This window comes from Lonchura striata, chromosome 11, assembly GCF_050655825.1.
Source record: "Lonchura striata isolate lonStrDom1 chromosome 11, ASM5065582v1, whole genome shotgun sequence".
Lineage (NCBI taxonomy): Eukaryota > Metazoa > Chordata > Aves > Passeriformes > Estrildidae > Lonchura > Lonchura striata.
Window position 1 is genome coordinate 2,752,716 of NC_140713.1, and position 23,837 is coordinate 2,776,552.

The 23,837-nt window shown below is 44.1% G+C and overlaps 1 protein-coding gene across 1 annotated transcript in view; it reads right to left on the reverse strand.

Annotated features, from left to right (window-relative positions):
* Positions 1 to 19,409, reverse strand: part of LOC110482787 (axonemal central pair apparatus protein HYDIN) — an 81,502-nt gene extending 62,093 nt beyond the window's left edge. The window contains exons 1-7 of the mRNA XM_085589372.1: positions 17,227 to 19,409; positions 13,375 to 15,977; positions 9,504 to 9,636; positions 8,289 to 8,402; positions 6,585 to 6,704; positions 4,678 to 4,812; positions 3,053 to 3,252 (exon numbers count right to left, since the gene is read on the reverse strand). Coding sequence (XP_085445498.1) covers positions 3,053 to 3,252; positions 4,678 to 4,812; positions 6,585 to 6,704; positions 8,289 to 8,402; positions 9,504 to 9,575 — 641 coding nt within the window. The 5' untranslated portion in view covers positions 9,576 to 9,636; positions 13,375 to 15,977; positions 17,227 to 19,409. The remainder of the gene's footprint in view (positions 1 to 3,052; positions 3,253 to 4,677; positions 4,813 to 6,584; positions 6,705 to 8,288; positions 8,403 to 9,503; positions 9,637 to 13,374; positions 15,978 to 17,226) is intronic.
* Between the last annotated feature and the right edge of the window lie 4,428 nt (positions 19,410 to 23,837).

Consider the following 23,837-nt stretch of genomic DNA (forward strand, 5'->3'; position numbering starts at 1 on the left):
AGAGGGATCAGGACTGGGGGCACACCTGGGGATGAGATTCCTTCTGCAGTGCAGCTCACTTCAGCTCACTTGGGCAAGCAGGGAGAAAACCAACCACAGTCAGCAGAAAACAGACAGAAAAGACTGAATCAGAAACAGCCACTGACCCACCTCTAAGAAGATCCAGCCCTCACAAGATCCTGTGGGATAAAATTACTTAATGTCCCCCATACTCAGCCCTCTGCAATGAGACTCAAGGGTCCGACTGCCAGCAATCCCATCATGGTTTGTGAAAAGCACAGAGAGGGTTCAGAACTATCTGCATGCACAACTTGACACTGACTGCCTCAGGAATTTCTCTTTACCTGCTGCCTATAAACCTCATCTCAAGAGATGCAAATGTTAGGGCCCTACCTGTCCTCTGAGATTACAGCCTAGGAATCAGACAGGGAGAGGGAACTTCTCCTTGAAGACCAAGGAATAATTACTGCTCAATTTGCAGTGTGGTTCTTTGGTTTATTTTACCTTGAAAATGTGCTGATTTAGGCACATTTTATCAGCATTTCGATGAAAGCTGTGCTAAGAAAAGGAGCAATCAAAGCTCTGAAAGAGTGCAAATGCAGATTAGAGCAACACAGTGACATGGAAACCCAAAAGGAGGATGCCATTTGCAGACTGAAGGATCTAATCCCAGCTAAATGAATCACCATTAGCAGCAGCACATCAAGGAAGTGGAACAGGAAGTTTTGGTGTATTTACCAGCAGTGCAGTCTGGCACTCTGGGTTGTCATGCATGCTGGTAACTGTTTGCTTGGCCCAGCAAAGAAACTCTGTGCTATGTGTTGGTGCACTTTGGATTTAACAGGAGCAATTAGGATTGGTCACCAGGTAAACAGCTCTTGCCTGACAAACACAGGACTCCATGCTTTGATGCTCAGGGAGAGCTCAGGGGAAATGTGCTTCTGCCCAGCAGCTGCTGCGCATTATGCTCTTCTACAGTCCCACTCATGAAACAAAAGTTCCTGGCCTTGGGGCTTTGCTGGTGGCCAATCTGTCACTTAAAATGTGTGTTCTGGGGAGTTGGGTGATGAATGCATCACACACAAAACCAGAGAGAACATCTGGCAAACTGAACTTCATGTCAGTAGTGACAGCTGATGAACTTTGCTTCAGGTTCTGCTCATTAAGTATCTATTGCTGCAATGATGGGCCTGACCTATTCCCATTACCACTAGTGAGAACATCACTACTGGCTGATGGGGAAGCCTTGGGCCAGCAATGTTTATGTGCTGGATGTGAGACTTTGGAGGGAAGGGAGGAAAGACAAGGCCCCACCGTCCCCAAAGCCAGGCCAGTGTACGTGCTCCTGCATCTGCCCCAGGGGTGATGCCAGGACCGCTGCAGGTCTCTGCTGGGGCTTGGGGCGATCAGTGCCTGGTGTGGGCAAGGCACGGGATTTTTTCCTATTCTTTTGCCAGGAATTTCACCAGAACAGAGAAGCTGCCAGTTAAGGGAATCCCTGGCCACACTTCAGCACTACATTCCATTCCATTCCATGCCATTCCCTTCCCACTGCTGCCACATGTTACATGCTCGTGCCCTCAGATGGCAGGATGGGAATAACACTCCGAGGGGTGACTTCAGGGGTTGCCTGAGAAAGAAGGTGTCTTCTTATTTTCAAATTATCAGGAGAAGAGTATCCAGCCAAGTTCAGGATTCAGTTTCAGGACTGAAAAACTGAGTGCAAATCAGCCTCTGCATCTCCTACATCCCACCCTGGGCTGTACCCAGCAGACTCCTCTGTTACTGCTGTAGCAGTCATCTCTCACACAGACCTGGCTCCCCAAGACCCAAGGACACAAGCTCTACAGCTAAACTTAACTTCTCTGAATTTCAGCCAACATCATTAAGCTGTTCCCCGAGCCCACAGATAGAAGAGCTGTGAAGAAGACATCCCTGACACTGTAATAACCAAATGAAAACCACTGCCAAGAGATGGGGCTGGTAGGCTCAATTTTGGCCTTTTATCTGTAAATTGTGAGCTTTCCCTTAAGACAGTTCTCATCCTGTTAGATCTGCCCTTTCAATGAATCACTGCTGTACCCAAAAGGCAGAAAAAGATAAGGTATGGAGGGGGTTTTAACAGGTTGCTTTCTTCTGCCTTTTAACTAGGTCCATTTGTATCTTTGTTTCCTTGTACAGCATCTAAAGACAGGTCCAGATCTCCCAATGGCACCTTGCAATCCCCAGACACTGCTCTTGCTTTGAGCAGTGTGTCTGCTCAGATGATTTCCAGAGGTCCCCTCCAGCAAGTTATTCTATACTTTTAACTTCTAAATCAGCTCAACTGCTTTTCACATATTCCCCAAATATCTCTTATTTCCTAGACACCTGTGCATGTAGCTATGAGCATGTGGTATATTGATAGGCATTAGAGGAGCTCGACCTTCATGGAAGCTCCCAATGAAGAATGCATGATCTTCTGGCAAACATTTAAGACAAAACAAAAAAGAAAAAACAGCAGAAACAGAGGAACTTCAGAATATTTAAAAATAAATCTCAGTGAAAGGGGGCTCAACCATATTCAGAGATTTAAATCATCTGTTTGAAATTTTAAACTGGCTTTCAAAGGTTTATCATGGAACAGAAGAGGTGACTGATGTCCTCAGCTGACAAGGGAAATCAGATCAGCTTTAAGTAACAGGAATGCACCAGATGCCTGCAGCACAGCTCAAGCTGGGCATCTGATGCAGGGACCACTGGAAAGCCACGTGCCTGTGGCCTCCCAGAGAACGGGTCTATTTGGCTGACAGTGGTGAGTAAGCATTTCAGAAGCTGCTTGTGCTCAGGAGGGTGCAAGCCAGCTACTAACATGTTCCAGCACCCTGGAGGAAATCTGGGACAGAGAAAGCTCAAAGGCTGCATCCTGCTAAGAGCACTGAAAGCAAGAGCAGATGCCATTCATCCTGCCCATTTCCAGCCAGGCTGCAGGGCAGCAGCTGCGATGCTCTGGTTCCTTTTGTTGCTCTTTCCCAGCCCTGTTATCACCCAAAGGTGTTTTGGACTGCCTCACCTCTGGGTGCTCAGCTGGTAACGAGCTGCCTGGTTGCTGACATTGCGAACCAGCAGAGTCTTCTGGCTGCTGTACTTGACCGGACACACCGGGAAGTCCAGCTGGTCAGGGAAGTCCAAGATAGCTCGGGCACCAACTGCCCGAATTGGCACAACTATCCTTTCCCTTGCACTGCTGCAGACAAGCTCGTGGAAATAATCCTGCAGGAAAAGAAACTAGCTCAGCACAGGATATTTAGTGCCATCCCCGTGGCAGAAGAAAAACCATTTCCTGTAACTCATCAATGGCATCCATTTACCTATCCCACCCTAAAATGAACACTAAGTCCTACTAATACGTCACATTTTAAAGGCACCAGTGCACTTTGCAAAACTGATCTCTGTGGCATTAAGCTCTTGTGTCACTTGGATCATACAGAGAACTACCCTAGGCCACCATAATTTTTACTCTAAATTTTAATAATGTTAAATAATTCCTAAGTCCCTTCTAAGGAACATGGAGGTAGGGAACACAGGACATTCCTCTTTAGGTTTCTAGATTCCTGCTGTCTGAGAACAGGACGAAGTGTTAAACTGACTCTAAGCAGCAAAAGGAAGATGAGAAAACAGCTGCACCCAAAGAGCTCCTGCACCTCTGACCTGGTGTAGAAACATTAGTTGGCTCAGAACTCCCTTCTAACTTTGCCTCTCCAACCAAGTCAGGAGAAGAACAGTGCTAAGGGGTTGAAGGATGCTGTTGGAAAGAGCCTCTCTTTGTTTCCCTGCAAGGCTTCCTCCCTTCCATACCATGTCCTAAACCCTTCTGTATGAACAAGCCTCCGGATCACAGCACTGACATCAGACTTGCCAGGGCCCCAGCACTGGTGTTCAAACATCCTCATAAAAGCAGGTTTGGCAGGGAATGGGTGCCAGTTGACAGAGCCACCACAGTGACAGGCATGAAGACAGAGCCACAGCAGCGTCACTGCCACAGGCTCTGGGCTCATGGGTCTGCCTGCAGGTTGTACCTGCCCTACACGAGCTCTTTCAGGCAGGTGTCCAGAGGTGTCCAAGTCCCCTGCAGCTCACCAACCTCCTGCTGGCTAAGGGCACCTAGAGCCCAGTGTGGCTGTGCCAGGCCAGGCTCACAGGCCCAGCACATCCTCTGCCCTGGCCCTGCAGCTGTATCATGGTCAGCTGTGCTCTGGGACAGCACAGCTGCAAGGCTGGAGAACAGAGGGTGTGAAAAAGCATCATCTTTGCTCCAGCCCCGGGTGAGGCAGAGAAGCTGCTGCCAGTCAGGAAGGAGGAAAGCTCTCTGACCTCTTAATTCCTCTAGTATTTTCCATAATAATTAAGCTCTTTTCACTGTACCTAGAAATGACTGAACATCTGTCAACACCCCTTTGTCATTTTCATACTGTTCCCTGTGCACCTTCCCTTGGGAATGCTCAGGAATGTGCAGGGAGGGGAAGCAGAGCCTGTCAGGCCTGGATGCAGTGCCTGACAGCACATGCCAAGGTGTGACTGGCAGCAAGCTGCCTGCCCATGGCCTGGAGCCAAGCTCACAGCATGGAATGGGGTGTACCCAGGGTGCAGGGAACAATGGCTTTGGAGATAATTCTGTTTTGGCTCCTCCAGTCTCACCTTGTTCTCGTCAGGGGTGAAGCGGATGCGCACATGGGCAGGCACACCCGGCGTCACAACACGGTACACGTTGTTGGAGCACATGAGCTGGAAATAAGGTGAGCTCTCCATGTAGATCTTCACCAGCTGAGGAAACTGCAGGAAAGATATGAAACGATGATTTTGCCACTTGTGGAAACAGGATGAGACAAGACCTGTCCGTGCCCTTGTGACATCCCTCCTTGACTCCTTTTCCAAAGCACTTTCAGCTGTGGAGGTACAGGCACGTAATTCACAGGGGTGAACTTGAGTCCTTTCTGTCTGGGTCCAGCATTTTGGCCAGGGGCAGTAGGGCAGTGCCTGGTGGGAAGGAAGGGCCAAGCAGGTCAGCACTAGGATGGAGACACAGCACCTGAACCAAGTCATCTGCATATTCAACAAGATCAAAAAACCTGCTGGCTTCTGCCAGCACACAGCCATGCAGTCATGTTCCAGAGGGGGAAGGTGCTGCCTGAAAGTAAAACAGCACATTATCCTGTGGGAAGGAAGAAAATCTCTTCTAGCAGATCAGGTTTGGGTAGGGCAGTTCTGGGGATACAGACAGGCAGACAGACCAGCAAGAGAGAAGACCAAACACTGTGCCCTTACTGAGAATAAAAGCAAAGGAAGGAACACAGCAAGACGATTCCTAAACCAAGGAGATGACAAAGAGAATTTAAATGGGCAGTAAAGCAGCAAGGAAGAATCAAAAAATTATGACAGCAATCAACTTGCCAAAAGTGACAGAAACACAGACAGGCTGTGCCTATCAACTATGGGCTTCAAAGGCATTTTATGCCTGGAGAAAGATGACCAGCAGTGACTGACAGTGTGGTTCCAGCATTTAAAGCCAATCTTGGCTTTCTAGGGGTTCTTGCTGCCTGTGCAGGCAAGCTGGGCTGTTGGGCATTCCTGCCTGCAGCCAGCAAGCCAGGTTCTGCCCTCTGGGATAGACAGACACAGCATACATGCATTTTCTAGCACAGATATCAACCCCTGAGCACCAAAATGCTCTCCAAAAGTCTGAACCAGATGCTTTTGATTCCCTCCTGTCTCTTCCCACCAGGCCACTCTTGGTACAAGCCTTATTTGAGAAACTGTTTCCTTGACTGGAATTCAAATGGTCTCAGTTGTCCTTTTACAGTGGAAGACAACTGCTGACATTTTTCAACTTTTTCTCTCTCAACTCTCTTGGCAAACTACAAAACAATCACAATTTCTTCAAGTGAACAGAAAACCTCCAGGAGCACATGGCTTTGGATGTGCTGTGGTTCTCCAAAGGAACAGCAGAGCACCATGTTGCTTTTGGAAAACCTGAGCAGAGCTGGATGAAGTTTGGCAGGAGCCTGAAATGGCACCTAAAGGCCTCCTCCTACTTCTGCTATATCAGTCTGATTCCAGGGCTGTTTCAGAATGCATTTCCTGCAGTGCCAAAGCCATTAATGATAAGTGATTCTAGCAAAAAGTGGAGAAGGCACAGCCCCTGAGCTTTGACTGTGAGCTGCACAAAGGGAGACAAACAGGCTGAGAAAGGCAGGGATTCCTACAAATTTTAGGAGCCAAGATTACCCAAGGAGACACAGGATGTGGTACAGACTCAAGGCAAAGCATGAGAGCAGGTAAGAACTGCACAGTACTCAACATTCCTATCAATCCAGAGCTTTCAAGAGAAGGAAACTCCTTTGGAATGAATACCATCAATACATGGCCAAAATCAGGGGACAATTCCCTGCACAGGAAATGTCTCAGCTCCATCTTGCAGAACAAAGGTGCTGAGATATTTTCTTCTATATCTCCTGCAGTAGGTAACTTGCTTTGCTGTACACTAGGGGAATTACACCACCCTCCTCTTCCAGCACAATGTTAAACCTTCACACCCCAGCACTTACCTTGCTGTTATTAATGAGAGACACCACCATTTCACAGGCCTCATGGGTAACGAAGTTCTGAAATAACATCTCTGGTGGGGAAACCTGAAACAAGCTCTGTTTCAGGGGAGCTGATGGCAGCTGGAGAGGAAAGAGAGAACACAGAGAGGTTCAGCTGCTGGGAAGAAGGTTCACAAAGGAGAATCTTACACTGACCCCCAGTGAAGTCCAGGCTCTGGGTAAACACGTCTGCCCAGCCCACACTGGGCAAACAGTAGCTCACCTACTGAGCTCTGAGCTGATCAAGAACTGCTGGGCAACACAGAGCAGGTTCAAGGCAAGCAAGGCAAGCTGCTCTTTTGGCATGTATTTCTCCAGGTTTCCTTCTCCAGAATGCCAGGTAGCACTTACCTTAAGCACAGCCCTGTGCCCAGGTGGTCACAGAGCTCTGCGACACTCATGGAGTAGAAAAACCCATGGGTTTACAGGAGTCTCCATGGGAAACAATTCTGAGATGTCCTTTACTCTGAGACAGGGAAACCGAGGCCCACACAACTGCAAATATCTTTTTTGCTCTAGAACTTAGACATCAGTAAGAAGTAAACAGTACCAGAGGAAGTGTGAGAGATGAGGCGATATCTTGCTAAAGCCAAAAGGTTATTAAGCAAAAGAATGGAATTTGTTGGTTCTATGTGTTGTTTATGGTTTGGATCTGCTCAGGTTGGGTGTTGCAGTGAGAACAGGGTTGAAGACCTGACCAAAAGGAAGTAGGATGAGAGGGGAGGGGACAGGAAAGTTGGTGGTCAGTAGCGAATGGAAGCTCCTGAGTACCCATCCAATAGGAAAGGGGACAGGGACCGCCCCAGCTGGGTACAGAGGGGATAGAAAGATTGCCATTTTCTCCGAGGGTGTGTTTGCTTGTCTCCAGCGGATGGGAGACACGCCCAGCTCAGCTGAATCGGTACTAATAAACAGTTTTCTTTTGCTTGGATGATTTTGTCCCGTTTAATTGTGCTTAAAAGATGGTGCATTTCAAACAGAGGGAAAGACAAGAATAAAAAGACAAATGAGGTAAATGCTGAATGAGGATAAGATTCAGTGGTTTTCTTGGTAGAGTTGGTATCTTCTTTTTCCATGTGCTTTAAATGGGCGCTTTCTTGTAATTATTGCTATCGTATTTAATACCATTGTAGAGGCATGTCTGGAATGACACAACAGCAGCAAATGCTTCTGGAGCAGAGACATTGCTTTGTCTGCCTTCTCCAGCCACACTGCTGTCACTCCAGAGACTCAAGCAGGTCTCCTGCGTGACTTCACGGGAGACACAGTCTGCTAAAGGGCATGGCTGCAGCACCCTGCCCCTGAGGTGCTCCCAATGCCCCTCTCCAGGGCAATCCTTAACCAGACCCCAAGCATTTCATGGTGACCACACCAAAGCAAGAGGTGGCTATTTCAGCAGGAGAATGGCAAATGGCAATTTGGTGCCCTTGTGTCCCCAGCCTTCCTCCCATGAGCAATGGCAGCTACACTCCAGCACACCCCAGCAGCCTCAGCAGAGGTTATTTGTGTTGGCTTAGTGAAGATCAGGACTCCTGTTCACCACTACCAGCAGTTTGCAATGACAATAGAACCTGGACACTGAGGTATTTTGCTGGAGGCAAGCCTGTCACAAGCATACACCCTCTTAAACTTCTAAGAGAAAGGAAAAGAGCAGGAAAAGGCTACCTTTTGATGAGGCCCACTCACGTCTCGAGATGGGCCAATTCTGGGCAGAATACTCCCCCCAGTGCTGCTCTTCGTGCTGACAAACTTCTCCCTCAGGAACTTAGAGGGAAGCAGCTGAAAGGCAAAAATACACCAGCTAGAGCCTCAGAGATGTCCTTGTTCAGAAAGGCTTTTCTTGAACAAGTGGCACTGGTGAATAATTTGTGCTCACAACCACTCGGACAGTCCTAGAAGCCCTGGAAGTTTCCTGCTGAAATACTTAGCATCAATAAATTAGTAATACAAAGTGGAATACACATACTCCAACCACATGGCTCTGTCCCGTTAGCTTCTTTGTGATCTGATGCGACATGTTTGGGGTTTTCTGTTCTTTGGGCATTTGTTTCCTCTTATGTTTCATTGGATTGAGGCAGTGATCTTTTCTGAGTGGGGAGGAGCTCTCAAAACTCCCCTAACTCCATCCCTGCAAAACACTCAAAACTCACAGCAAGGAGATAGCACTGCTGGGTGAGTCCAAGAGAAGCAAGAAAGGAATATTGTACCAAGAGTGAGGTGCACAGGAATGTGTCCAAAATTTAGTTCTCCCTGTCAATTAGTATTTGTTTTCTCTGTCTGAGCTCACAGGCTCCTCCACAGAAGAAAACAGAGGGATCTCCTTGACAGAGCCTCAGCAGTGGGGCATCTTCACTCCAGTGAGCTCCAGACACCAAGGGACCTCTGTGGCCCTGACTCCAGTGCTGCCTGCAGGGCTGGATCTGTGGCCACACAGGAGATGAGAGAGAACAGCTGGCCTGGAAGCTCTTCCAGCTGGGACCAGCCGTGTCTCTCAAGGCTTTGGGCAGAGTTTGAGCTTCCCCCCCCACATGCCCAGGTGCCCACGGGCAGGTTGGTCAGAGCAGCACAGGTGAGTGTCCAGCCTGACAGAAGGAATTGCTGTGGCAAAGGGAAAGGGAAAGAAGAACTTGCTCAGGGCTTCAGCTGCACATTGGTTTCACTTGGCTCTGGTGGCCCAGCCAGGCAGGATGCTGGACTGTCCCTGAAACATCACACAGCCTTCCCTGCTGCACCAGGACAGCCCCCACCAAGAGCCAGGAGCAGGGCACAAAGAGGTGGCGAGGGGGTCTGCAGCTTCACAGCGCTGCTGACAACAGGGGCAGGGAGAGGAGAGACACGAGGGGAGTTTCCAGCTTTAACACAGCCCCAGTGAGTACTTACAGTTAAAGATTTCATCATTTCCCGCGACAAAAGATGAGGCGTCAGTGTCGTTCTCGGGAATCCAGAAGCCATTTTCAAGGGAGAATGTCACAGATGAGCGACAATGCCTCAACAAAAGGAGCAACAAGGAACTCTGAAAATCCAGAACCCAACTCATGGCAGATGCAAGGGATATACTGGTGCTAAAAATTTTATATGATTTGAAAGTAGCTGAGAGCTTGTTTAGCATAAGTAGCCAAACTTTTATTGTTAGGCCTCTAGCTGGACTTTATTTGAATTATATGGCTATGTTGTGCAATTCAAAGATGGCTCATACTGAAACCTGGAGCTAAAAAGCTGAACACTAATAATAGTTAGGACAAAGCTATAGCTTAAATATTACTTAAAAATAGCTCGAGTGGACCTCCTCTTCTTTAGGCTAAACAAGCCCTGCTCTCTCAGCTGCTCCTCACAGGACTTGAGAGAGACTGGAATGTTATGGCAAATGGCTTAAACATTGCTATAACAGACTTTTTGCCCATTGTGACAAAACTGAATAAAGAAGCTGAGACCACCCAAGCCCACCCTGCCCTGAAAATGCCTCCTGACTGGAATTCAGGACTGTGAGTTAAGCCACCTAAGGGAACTTGAGACAAGATAAAGGTGACACTATTGTCCTGTTATCTCAGGTCTGGGGAGAAGTAAACAAGGCTAAGGGAGAAAAATGTATCCACAATAAAGCCAAACCCAGCAGCTGTCCTGAAAATCAGCTCTGTCTGCCTTCAGGTTGGAGAAGTCATAGCCACAGACTCATTCTGCTGAGGTCAGGTTTGCACACAAACCTCCCATCAACAGAGGGGAAGAAGGAAATTTAGGGTGTGTGGTGCAACCTCTGGTAAGAGGCAGTGGACACCCATCCTCCCTCACACAAACTGGCTCAGCTCCAAAACCCCCCAGCCCCAGAAGGCCACATCCAGGGCACATTCCCACGAGGGGCAGCTCAGGGGGTGTCATAACCCATCAAAGACCTCCAAAGTGCCCCCAGACCATCCCTGAGGCCTCGCACCAGATGACTGCATGGCAAGCCACGTAACACAACAGACCTGAAAATCCACAACCCAATTCGTGGCAGACCCAAAGGATATACTGGTGCTCAGGATTTGATATTATTGAAAAGTAGCAAGAGACAGAGTCCAACTTGCCTGCCCCAGGGAGGTACCTGGGCAGTCCCACCTTGCCCAAATCTGCATTAATCCACTGGAGTCCTATGTTTTGCGAGACCTCACCACAGAGAAGACCAGAAGAGGATTTCATGGTTTCCAGAGGGATCCATGCAATGTAGACACCTTCTACTTAATCTGTCACTCTCTTTCCCTCTCCCCAATGCCGTTCTCCATTTCTCTCTCTCCCTTCCTCACATTTACATAAAATCCAGACTACTGACTTTGGCATATGGTCTCATTTGCACCTTAACTCAGGGACATCTCCCTAATAATTTTAATAACCAGATCGTAACAACCTACTGAAACTTGAACAGAACTCATTCAACTTTAAGCAGTTGAAGTAATCGTTGTAGGAAAAAAATGTACAGGCTGCTATACTTAGGAAATTTTGCCTTTCTTCAAAGGCAAATTTTGAAAAAAAAAAAGCACAATCAGTGGACCATCTATCATTCATCCACTCGGCTGTACATGCCACTGAACTGCTGCACCAGAAGACTGGTATTATCACACCCTGTATTTCCTTCTGGAATTTCTCTTTCAGAGCACAGATGTGTCAAAACCAAAAGTACAACTTTAGTCAATCTTTACCTTCAAACGAGATTCGGGACACCCTCGCAGACACCAAGGGTCTGCGAGTTCAGGACTCGCTCGCGGACAATTAGTTTGGCGAATCGCCGAGTGCAGCCGCCTACACGAGCCCAGGCTGCGAACCAGCAGCCAGGAGCGCGCTCTGCGGGCACTGAGGCGGCGGCACCTCACAGTCGGCCCGCTCGCGTTACCCGGCAACCGCGGAACCGACTGTGCGGCCGGGCCGGGGGCGCCGGGCAGCCCTCGGTCCCCGCTCGGTCCAGCCTTGCTGCCCCTCGTCCCTGGGCGGAAGCGGGAGGAATCCGCTCCGGGGCCAGAGCCTCGCCCTCCGCTCCGGGCTGCTCCTTCTCCACGGGAAAACCCAGGCTCTCAACAGTTCGTGTTCAGCGCATAGCACCGGTGGCAATCAGCCAGCTGCAGGTGCTGGCAGTGACATACAGCTTCTCCTTCTTCTTAGGGACACGCAGGGAGCAGAAGCAATTTCCTGGTGTAATGGTTTATCACCTAATCAGCACCCAGGGATTAGTGCTCCCGAAGAGGGATGTTATCACATCCTGTATTTCTCTTTGGCATTCCCTTTCAGAATGCAGATGTGCTAAATGGAAAAAAACCCTACAATATTTATCAACCTCTATCTTCAAGTAAAAGGCAAGACTTTCAGATGTATTCCCAGCATTGTAATAAAAACACATTAAAACCATAATTGTTGCAGGTTTCCTACTTGCAGTAAACTCAAAATTTTATATTCTTTTCAAGTTTATCTGTAATATATAGGTTTATATATTCTAAAGAACTTAGGTTTGTTAAATTACTGCATACACCTTCCTGCTGCTGAACAACAGCACAGATTGTCTGTGTCTTCAGCAGAACTGGTTTGTCTTAGTAAAGAGACTTAGAAGTGAAAAACTTTCCAAGTTAACCAGAATTAAGAAAGTGCTTTTGAAAACAAAGGAGGAAAAAAAGACCAACCCTATTAGTTTATGATGTTTCCAAGTCTACTACTCTGTGCAGCCTAAGGAAGCTGTAATGGAATAAGGGAACAGAGATCTTACAGCCATGTTATCCAGAAGTGTATGGAAAACCTTCACAGAGAGTCCCTGTATGGCTGCTTTAAAGACTTGGTGACAGAAGAGCAACATAGGACTGAACCAAGACAGAGAAATATCCAATTAAAGTCAAATTACAAGTTATTTTATTTTCAGATGTGGCTGCAGATTGTATGCTGCTCACCATCCTGGGGTTCAGAATGTCCTGCAATTATGAAAAGGTGAAGCACAAACACTTCTTATGCACCTATATTGCATTACCAACTCAATTTAAATCTCTGAAGTATTCATTAGAGTCAAGAGCATATCCAACCACAAATTTATCTGGAATTTCAAAGCCTGTATCTATAAGAAAATACAGTTCTTTTTATACTTCAGTGGTGTAAGCAGCTTTTAAGTGCACAGTTGATATTCAACACATACTTGAGCTAAGAATAATAGGCATCATCTCTTTCAGGGTGCTTCCTTAAGATCCTGAGCTGCAAATTGATGACAGAGGTTAGAATCCAAACCATTCCCATGAGTCAGTAATATAATTAAGGTGTTAAGAGAATGATTCTTATTGACAAAATAATTGTTTAAAACCTAGTTATGAGTTAGCCCGGGGAGAGGAGAAAAGGAGTGAGATTTTACTTGATTGAAAGTAGATCAAGTTTGATTCAGTAGGACTTTTCCGTTTGGAAACAAGGCAAGTTTAATAATACGGAGTCAAAACAAATGCCCTCTAGGGTCAAAGCAAAGCAAAACACAGTTAAGGTTTGATTCTGTTTCTGCTATAGTTAAATTAAATAGCTAAATAGGTAAATTTGTATATCAAATAACTAAACCTGCACTCCAGCCAACCAGGGGAAAAAAAGGTAGCCATAAAGTCTCAGGATAGCATAGCTGGCCATTAGCTTTATGTGGTTTCTCCCCATTTCTCTTGGCCTTCATGAAACTTAGGTGACAGCTGTCACATGTGCCACCTGAAGTGAAATTGCAGGACTGTGTTTTGGAAAATACAGAAAAAAAATACAAGAACAACATGATACTTACAGTCTGGTCTGTAACCTGGACTCTGGCATGTCCTTTCAACGAGCAGGCTGTAAGGCAGAGCACAGAAGGCTGGTTTTTAAAACGTCTTGCTCTAAGCTCTAGTCTTCCATTCTGCCACGTCTCCCCATAAGCATCTAAAATCATGCACTTAAATTAAAACAGTGAGATTCTTGCAGAGAAAGAAGTACTTTTCAGCCTCATAGTGGAGGGAGAAGCAAAGGCTCTGATTTAGGTTCATTCTTTATGTCCAAGTGGCTCGACCTTGCATTCAGCTCCCTTCAAGCCTGTGGCTCTGTGATCTTTCCCCTTCCATGCAGCAATGCCTCAGGACACTAGAATAGCATGTCCAAGTGGCTGGTAATGATTTTAGTGGGGTGGGAGGGAAGGAGGGAGAAAAGGACAATTTCTTCTGAAAAATTACATCTATTCTTAGTTTGCCTGTGCACTTCAGAGGAAATTGAGAACCTCCTGGACAGTCACTAGAAGAACTGTCTGAATAACTGATGCTTAAAGCAACTGTGTTTATAAAGCATTGCGGTTACTTGACAGACACAGGGATATTCCACAAAATTTCCTTTAGAGATCTACTAAAAGCAGATATAGAATGCTACTTGAAGTTATCTTCCCAGTGCTGACAGACTTTTAGATTCTGGAAACTTCTACAGTTGAGGATATCAAGAAATCTTCTGAGTGTTGTCATTCTAGTATTGATGCAACTGAGGTGGTGTTAGAAAACCTATGGAAAGAGATTAATTTCCTTTAAACATAAAGAAACAGGGAATCCATCAGACTTTATGGACTACATGGAAAGAGCCATAAAACCTTGTTTTTATTAATCTGAGCAGTGAAGATGGTCGTGCACGCGTAAATTAATTTTTCAGAAACTGGATAAGGATTACTTCCTGCAATTGCTTCCTCCCCTTCCAAACTTCAAGCCAAACAAGCACCTGTCAGCATACACTGACTATTCACCCAAATTATTTGAATATGTTAGTTACTGGCTATATCCTTGTACCTTACAACTTTTACCATTCTGGGTTTTCTAGTATTTTTCAAAGCCGAGCTTTCAGTCTCAATAATGTCCTGAAAGAGATAAAAAATAAATACTCCTTCATGTTTGAAAGAAAAACCAGACTGTCAGTGGATAAAATTACAGCATACCAACCTTGCAGCACAGTAACATAATTAATTAGTATTTTATATGTAATATGTATTAATTTGAAAAGGGAGAAAAAAAATCATTGTCATTCCACCCCTCCTTCAGTCATTACCTACCTCTACTACTGACACATTTTGGAGGGGAGGGGAGGGGAGAGGACTTGTAGCAAATTATACAGGCAAGAAAAACACACTAAAACTCAGTTACAAGGAAGTTACTGATTTTCAAAGGAAATTGTCACTTCAACTATTGACTTTACTATAGCATTTTCTGAAGAGTCTTTCTGTAAGTATTTATGAAAGCTTAAAATATGGTGATAAAGGCACCTGTGACAGATCTAGATATTGCTCTATGTAAAGTATTAGTATTCTAGAGCCACACTGAGTGAGTTAGTTTAGGTTCATTTCTGGGCATTCTGGGATAAAATGGGGAATAGGATCTTTGGGAGCAGTCATCACTGATCACTTCAAGTTTCCACTATTATCAGGGGAAATGATTCTCTGTTTCAAATCTCAGCACTTTAAATGTAAGTGGCTGGAAGTATGCAGTATCAAAATCTTCATAAAGATGGATTTTCTGGAAGATACACAAGAATAGTTGTTTCCCTTCAAAAAAGCTGAAGATGGTAAATCATACCTTCCCATTTAGTGCAGACAGTTCCTCTCCAAAAAAAAAACAAAACCCTGTTTTGTTTTTTTTTTTCAGAGAACCATTCTAGAAGGAGAAAAAAGAGATTCATCTCTTCTTTGTATGAAGTCATACAAAGCATGCCCAAAAATGTTATCCTGTATTTGTTTGTTGAAAGGTGTCCTACTCTTGCTTCTTGCAAGAGGAGGGAATTTGAGATCTGCCCCTGGCTTTGTCATGTTGGGTATTTGCTGTATGTTTATTCCAGTGAATGTATAATATCCACCCTTTGGGGCAGATCAGTAAATCAATTCCTACAGCTGTACAACCCTGAGCATTTCATGCATGCAAATAATACAACTATAGGTTTGAATGTCCAGCAATTAAAAATTAATTCAACTTCTTTTTCTATCTCACAGAAAATCTGGGTTTACAATAAACTAGAATACTTCATACAATACAGATGCCTCCACTCTCTGCACACCTGTAACTCAGTATGATCTACAATAATGATAAAAGTTGCAGGTTGTAGCTTCACACAAATCCAACGTTTTTCCTGAGTTTTTTGCTCACACTGAAATTATCTTAAGGATTTACTCTTGCTTTCTCCTTAAACTCTGGAAAGATATGATTCGTTTATCCTGTGTTGGCAAATAGGTCAACCTCATCGTACTGTTTTTCAATTCAATTTAATTCTGTGTAAAATGTATTTTCTTCCAGTAGTTTTGCAGACATCATTTTCTGACCTGCACATCCAATTCTTCTGCATTGTTCACATTTAACAAGTTATCATATAATTTCAGAGACAACTGTTCAGCTTTCTAAAATATGGAACAACATTAAAAATTAGTATTTTATCAATTAACATTTTAAAAATATTGATTACATTTTAGTATGATGAGGGCCAGCCCCAACAATTTAATGCAAAAACCAATTTTTATAAAACACAGGTTAATACATAAATGTTAACACACTTGAAATATAAGCTGCAGTTACAAGAGGTGAGCTTGCAATTAGTGTTCCTATAAACTGTTTGCACAATAATACTGTGAAAAAAAAAAAAAAAAGACCTTTTCACTGACATAACACTGGGTTCTTGACTAGTACCAGTCTCTGCATTTTTTAAAAAATACAATTCCATATTCATGGACACTACAAATCCCCACAGCCCTGACAGAGGCCACAAGACTGACACCATGAATGCTTGCAAGCATCAGCACTTCTTTATTCCCCACTGCAGCCTTTTATACCCCTTTGCCCTATGCATAACACCCGTGTGCCCTTTTACCCCCTTGTCATTGCTCAGTGCACTTCAGCATTCCAGTGCTCCTTTCCCCTTGACATGGTCACCTGTTTTACACAGCTGCACCTTATCAGGGGTGAGCTTGCCTGCAGCACTTTCTCTATTCTCTTACAATGCATTCTCCCACACACCCCCCAGTCTTACACAAACCTCTCAGTTGTGCTTGCAGCACAGAAATGTAGATACAGGTTTGGTTTTCCCTGATTAGCAATTGCACACCCTCCACACTCTAGAGATTAGAGGACAAGGTCTCTCTATTTCATGGGTGGTATTGTAGAGATAGTTAATAAAAAACTGAAACAGGGGGCCTAAAAATACACCCTGCTTCAGGAAAAAAAAAAAAAAATCAAGATTTCTTAATATTGGAGATTAATGTAGACACAGTGGTTTCAGGCTTGATTATCTCCTGGTTTGTTCTCTCCCTCTAATTGTACATCCCCAGGAAGAGAGCATCCACTGGGTATTGAATGACAATGTTCATATTTTCCGCACAATTTATAGACGGGAAAGCTTTAAGAACTGGCACTACATGGGGAAGTTTCACAAATGCATTTTTTGTAACTCTGTTGGAATTTTTCCTTCTCTTTTTTTCTGACTAAGTCAGTTCTTGATAACAAATAAACAACTTTCTGTGCAGAAAACAAACATCTTTTGGAGTACACAGAATCACAAAGGAGCTGCAGTTAAAATCACTTGTGGAATCAGCAGAACACAGAGATGGAAACAATCACTGTCATTTTTAAAGCGGCAACAGCAAGCTTACTCATTTGTTTGCAGTTCTGCAGCACAAAAGTAGCAGCTTTGATGAGTTCCTCGTCCTGAGATTCTGTCAATATCTGAATCATAAGTGGCAGACCATTGTTCTGAAGCAGCTCACACTGGTTTTCTTCTAGAAAAGACATGGTAAGGAAAAGGTTTGGTTTCAGCCCCACACACCTTAACCTTACAGTAATTTTAGGAGCCAATACTGGCAACTTTCTGCAAGTTTCTGTAGAAAGAGAGGTTTTCATTACAGACCCGAGCCTGCTGCAGTGACAGCAGGAGAGCTTTCCATCACACAGGATGATTTGACCACAACTCAGATTTCTGTAAGAGAACTGAGGGATTGACACCACTTATTCGATGGAGTTCCAAGCTCATTTAACTGTGGCCTAAAACATTTCAATAATGACTCCTGTATTTCTTCTGTTCCATTACCTGCTCTTGGAGTAGATAGGTGACATTCCTGTGAGGCCTGAGATGCAGAAATATCAAAATCTCAAGGTTTATAATTATCAAAATTAAATTAGTAGTTTAATCCTGGTCTAGCCAATCTGTTCCTCCTCATTTATTACATAATTAGCTTAATTTTCATTATGATCTTGTTCACATATATATTCATATAACTGATAACTTGCTGAACATAGTTCTTTCTTGCTTAAACTTAATTAAAAAAGGAAATTAAAAAATTAAACATTGTTGGAACTCTGGATGCTGAGAATTTTCAACTTTCTATGCTGAAAAGCACAGACCCACAAGAGAACACTGCGTTTGACCTGAGGCTGTGGAGAAGACGTTAAAAATTGATTAATAGTACCGGAATCACTGGGTATGTAGTTGGTTAGAAGTGTGTAATATCACAGGGTGGAAAACTTAACAGTTTGGGGATTTAGAATATAGAAATAAATATGAAGCAAGATGGAAGTTTTAGGGTGGAGACAGGTTGCTCTTCTTTACTTTCTTCTTCCTTCTTCTCCATGTGTTTGGGTGATGTTTTGTAACTGGACAGAAAAGTCGACATTGCAGGCTTAGAGGGATCAGTTATTGGGTTAAAAAGGGAAAATAATCTAGGCGTCATTTCTTAATTGGATTGTTTAGTCTCAAAAGACTTTGTAACAAGAGATAGTTAGCCATTTTGTGCCTTGCTAATGAAAGACTGCACAACTCATGGTTGTGAGACTATTTCACTGATATGAAATAATAAACACCTGAGTGTCTTCAATCCCAATCTCGCGAAACCCGTAAAACGTTTTTTATTCCGATAGTGTTGACATTTAAAGAGGAAACTTTTTTCTGTTGGTTTAATCATCTTTCTATTCAAAAGACATTTTTCATTAAGTCTTGTTTCACTAATTCTTCCTGAAAAAATGTCTGCTCAAATAAATTTATGACCTATTGAGCTAGTTATTGAACATGATATTGGCAGAGGATGAAAATCAACCAGAATTTTTGAACATAAGGCCTTTTTCTTGTTAATCTAAACATACATGAGAAAAAACAAAAGTACAAATTAACTTCCCTATCTCTTTGCTTGCACTGCCACAAAATACCAACTGAAGTGCTGTATTTGCACCAGATATGCTTGGGCAAGCCCTGAGGAAGGTGACAAAAACATTTCAGGGCTACCTACTGCATCTGTGTCTTAAAGACCAGTGCTCTTACAAATATTACTGGCCTTGTAAGTAGTGGACAGAAGCTGTATGTGCTAAGGACCATGAAAAAGAGAGCTCAAGACAACTCATTTGCTATGTCTGGACTGCAGTAGCTTTCAGGTCTGGATTAATTATTCCCTGTGACCCCTAAACACAGCTCTGAATTCTTGCATGTTTAGTCTACTTTTTCAAAGCTACTAAAGACACTTCCTGCTAACAAGCTTTAAAATTTAAGGATGGAACATTACAGAAAACTTCTTATCCAAATATTGACACCGTATTGTTTAATCTCTCTCATGTTCCAGTCTTAATGAAGTGATCCCACTGGAGGAGTCAGTCTGTAAGAATTTAGGAGAAGCTGACAGAAAGGAAAAAGAAAAAGCAGATCTTACCACAAACTTCAGTACAGTGTCCAATTGTTAGAATGATACTGATTTTTTCCCCTGTGCTCAGTGTCTCATTGGACAGCAGCTTCAGCAGCTCTGACACAGTGTGATACTTTGCCAAGACAACACCCATGGTAGCTGTTTGTTAAAATAATTGGAAGGAAAATAAATCAGATCATGAGTGTACAGAAATTATCCAAGGACAAAATGCTGGGGTTTGAGGGAACCCTACAAACCCCTCAAAACCTTGGGCCTGCTCAGCCCTGCCCTGCTTCACCTTTACCAGCTCAGATTACCCCATCCCCCTGTGCTGCTCCCAAATCCAACCCTGCCCATCCTCCCGGCCTGTGTGCTCCACAGAGATGAGGCAGAAGATCTGATGAATGAGGGCTTTGCACTGTGCAAGCTTTGGAGATCCCTGCTGAGTTTCTCCACGTCCTTTATCAGCTCCAGCACGGAGCCAGAGAGATTTGGATCAGCTTTGACACACAGAGTATCTGCCATAAAAAGAGCAGGGGCCAAGCCCTTCCTGGCACTGGCAACACCACTGCTAGTCCATCCATGCTGAGGCCCAGTCCTGTCACACCCAACTGATCTGAAACTACCCTCAGAACTGGTACAGGTTTATGCTTTTAAACATTTGTGAACTTCCATTTGAAGCTCTTACTGCACAAGTGTGAGATACAGCAACCATGGCCACAGCACAAGCTCCTTAGGGTCGCAGGTTTCTGCAAACCTTCTGTGGAATACAAAAGACCTCATCAGGAGAGCAGTACCCAGCCAGCAAACCGGAGCACAGTGTGCTGTGCAGAAACACCACATTTGTGCAGCTCCACCTCTGAATTACTAAAGCTTCCTAAGGCTACACAATTTATTTTTCAGGCATAGGCCTAACTCCAGTATCCAAACTGACTGGCCAAATCCAGGCCCAGAGCACAGCTTTACTTACCCAGCACAAGCTGAAGCATCTTATTTTTAATTTTCAGTAAGGTTTAAATTTCACTGTATTGATTTTGGCAACAATGGGGCAGTAATCCACCTCAGATGAACTGAATCACTCCCCACTTACACCTTCCCCAGCACAAGACTTTAAAAATTGCATTTTTAAATTACCATAGATAAAAAGTGTCTTTCCACTCACAGTTATCAGCAATGCAGGCATCCAGAGTCTTTGTTACTACCACTGCAAGTTTCATGCTGGAGTGACTCAAACAGGAATCATGCATAAGCTCAAGAAGAACTTTGGCTAATGTATCCAATCCTCCGATAGAAGCAAAATATTTCTGCACATATGCTTAGTGGAAAAAAGAAAAAATGTGATTTGAGTGACAGAGTTTGCAAATTCTTTTAGCATTTCACCAACTAAGTCCATCAGAGTTCTTCTGTGCTAGTCATTACATTTCTTAAACAACAGAAGCTGGATATACATCAATCTCCAGAAATGTAGTAACTGCATATAAAACAGTTACAGGAAAACATGACCCTAATATGTGCACACAAATGGCAAACATCATGCCTGAGTTCTACCTAAGTCATTGCTTTCAGCCATGTAATGAGGACTTCAATTTAGACACACTTTGAATCCAAACAGTTTTACTGAGCCTATGAAATGTGACCAGATGGTGGCTATTTGTGGACTTGAGCACAGCGTAGTGTAAGTAAAGATGGTGGAATACAGTGGTCAGAGTAAAAGCTGGAAGAACAGCAAATGACTTTGTAGAGATTGACAAGAAAGAAAAAAATATTTAGCTCTCTAATTAAACCTCCTTTTATCAAATGCAGACGTGTGTAAAACTTCAGCTGCACTTACAGTTATTTGCAACTGTGAGGCCAAGAAATGAGCAAATGGGACGAACTATCTCAGGCTCCGTGTGACTCTCAAGCCACTCTTTGGCATAGGGAAAAAACGAACAGCAAATGTTTTGATTATCTTCTGGAAAAGTAAAAAAAAATTACCCCAAATCAAAAGGCAATGAAATGAAACTTCAGCTGAACTGTAAAAATGAAAGCAAGGTGTTACTAATTTGGAGAATGCCACGCTCCCCCCCCGATCCTGCCCCGGCTAGCTGTCCGGTGGGGCGAGAGGGGCAAATGAAGCACCCTCCGCTGGACCCCCAGGGGCTTTGGAGAATGCTCCGTGGGTCTTCCGAGCGCTGCTGGACCCCGCGGCGATGAGAGAAGAGAGGCTTCTAGCAGGGGTATAGCCAAGATTTATTGTAGCCCAACCGGGGCTAACAACACCCGAACAATCCTGCTGCCAGGAGCAGCTGACAGGTGCTTGCAGCGCCTTATAACCGGGGAGGGAGGGGAACCGGCTGACCAATGGGGATGGGGTGAGGAGTGGCTCTGGTGTGGGGTGATGTGTATGGGATCCAATGAGGGGCAGACGTAGGAGGGGTCCCCAGACCCCTGTCCAACCACCTGGCACCCAGGGTAGAAGCTTCTAGGTGTCCGGGAGGGGATGCCGAGTGACTGACAGGGCGCCTGGGAGGGGGCAAGGGAGTGGGTAGGCACTTTAGGGGAGGATTGACATGTGGGGTAGGGAGGGAAAACTGGGGGTAAACCAAATAGAACATGGGGGTACAGAGGAGCAAACCATTATATAATAAAACTTATAATAACACAACTCCACAGGAGAATATCTTTGGAGTTCTTTCACAATGTTCAGAGCAACACGTACCATTCTGGGGGTTGTTGACACAGGCACAGAGAGTGCTGCACACCAAGGACCAGAGCTGATAGCAGGGATCAGTGTTTTCATCTGACACATTCTTCTCAGAGGTGGAGAGAGTTGTTCTGTTAAGGACAATGCAAACAAGTCCCAGAGAGTCAAGGAAACATAGCTGCCAACCAGTCCATTATTTGTCTGTTTGAATTTCAACCCTCTTTACCTGAATAACTGCAGCAGCAGGCTGATGCAGCCTGTATCTCTGACATAGGTTTGCCCATTTTCTAAAAGAGAATACACACAAGACTCCAGAGACAATTGCAATTGCAGACAAAATCTTAACATCAAGTTTAGTTTACATACATACATTCCCTTTCCTAAGCACATATCCTCCCCAGAAGGAAATACAAAATCATATCAACATAATGGTAAATAACCTTTCTATGTCTCTCTCTTTCTATACACTCTCAGAAATAATGGGTTTGCATTGGCAAACTATATTTTTAGAACTAAACCACGTTCTGCTGTTTAAGGAAATCCCAGTGAGCAATGACCTACTGCAACAATTCAGGTTCAGGTACATGCAAACATTCATCTTTATAAACTAACTTCACCAAAACATTACTTATTGAATGTTCCAAATTTTGTACTGCAGAATGGAAAACAGAAAAGGAGTGCTGTTGTAACACAGAAAAAAACCCAACTTACTATTATTTGAAACCAGTACTAAGATGACATAAACAGACATTCTTTTCAAGTTCACACCAGAATCCTTTTTCATTAAAAATAAAATGACGTCTTCAAACAATGCAGAAGTACAAAAAGTCTGTTGACAATACACTGAAAACAGAAAGTGAAAACCATTAAGTCCTAAAGTAAGCCACTCATAATCCTAAATTTTTATGTCTCAGTTGTGGCCAGTATGTGGGGAGTGGAGGCAGGCAGGACTATGAAGTGACTGAGGGCTTCCCCCCACAGTGAGCTCTACACCAACCAGGACCCTGGCAAGCTTTGCAACAATCCTGCAGCCATTGAACACTTGCTGCTGAGGGAGAGGGGGGGTGTAGGTGTCTGGAAACTTGAAGACACCCTGTGTGCACAAGTCAACAAGGTACTGATCAAATCTGGGGATGGACAGGGCAACTGGTACACCTTCATTGCCCTTGCTCCAACTGACAATCTTGTAGTCTCATTTTGTGAGACCAAAGGAAAATGGAGACAAAGCACGAGCACAGGTAATGACAGGGGCTGTGGTGCACTCAGAAATACAAACAATACTATTTTTTATTATTTGTATTACCATTACTCTCTATAATAATCCCCAATGTAAACAAAGCTGCTTCCTTTACGATGCAATGAGCACTCGACTTGGCAAGGTCATTTATAAACATCAAACCACCAATTTCTCGAAAGTATTCACTCGCTTCACCTACAAGAGGAAAAAAGAACAGAAACTTTTGCTTTTGTTTCTCTGCAAAATGAAAGGCTTCTAAGATTTTCCAACATCTCCAACCTTATGTCCTTTGGACATTTTTACAATGCCCACCAGTTTCTTAGCATACATGGTGAACACAAATGACTGCATTGTTTCTAAGGAAAAGCCTTCCTTACTGTTTTGTTGGCAAATGGAATAGATAGTGATCAAAGCCTCCTTCTGAGACAGAGGGCAGTCCATCTGATATTTAAGGCATTCAAGCCTTAAATATCAGTTTTCATGTCTAGGAGCAAACACAAAAACCTTCATTAAAATTGTTATATCTTCTATATGTTAATCTAGTCAGTACTACAACAAACCTGTCCCAAATGTAGTGTGCACATGTATTTCAAAAATAGGGGAAAAGGGAGTCAAAACGGAGCTACATCACTTCTATTCAGCCCCAAACAACAAACCAAGAAATATTTCTGTCTA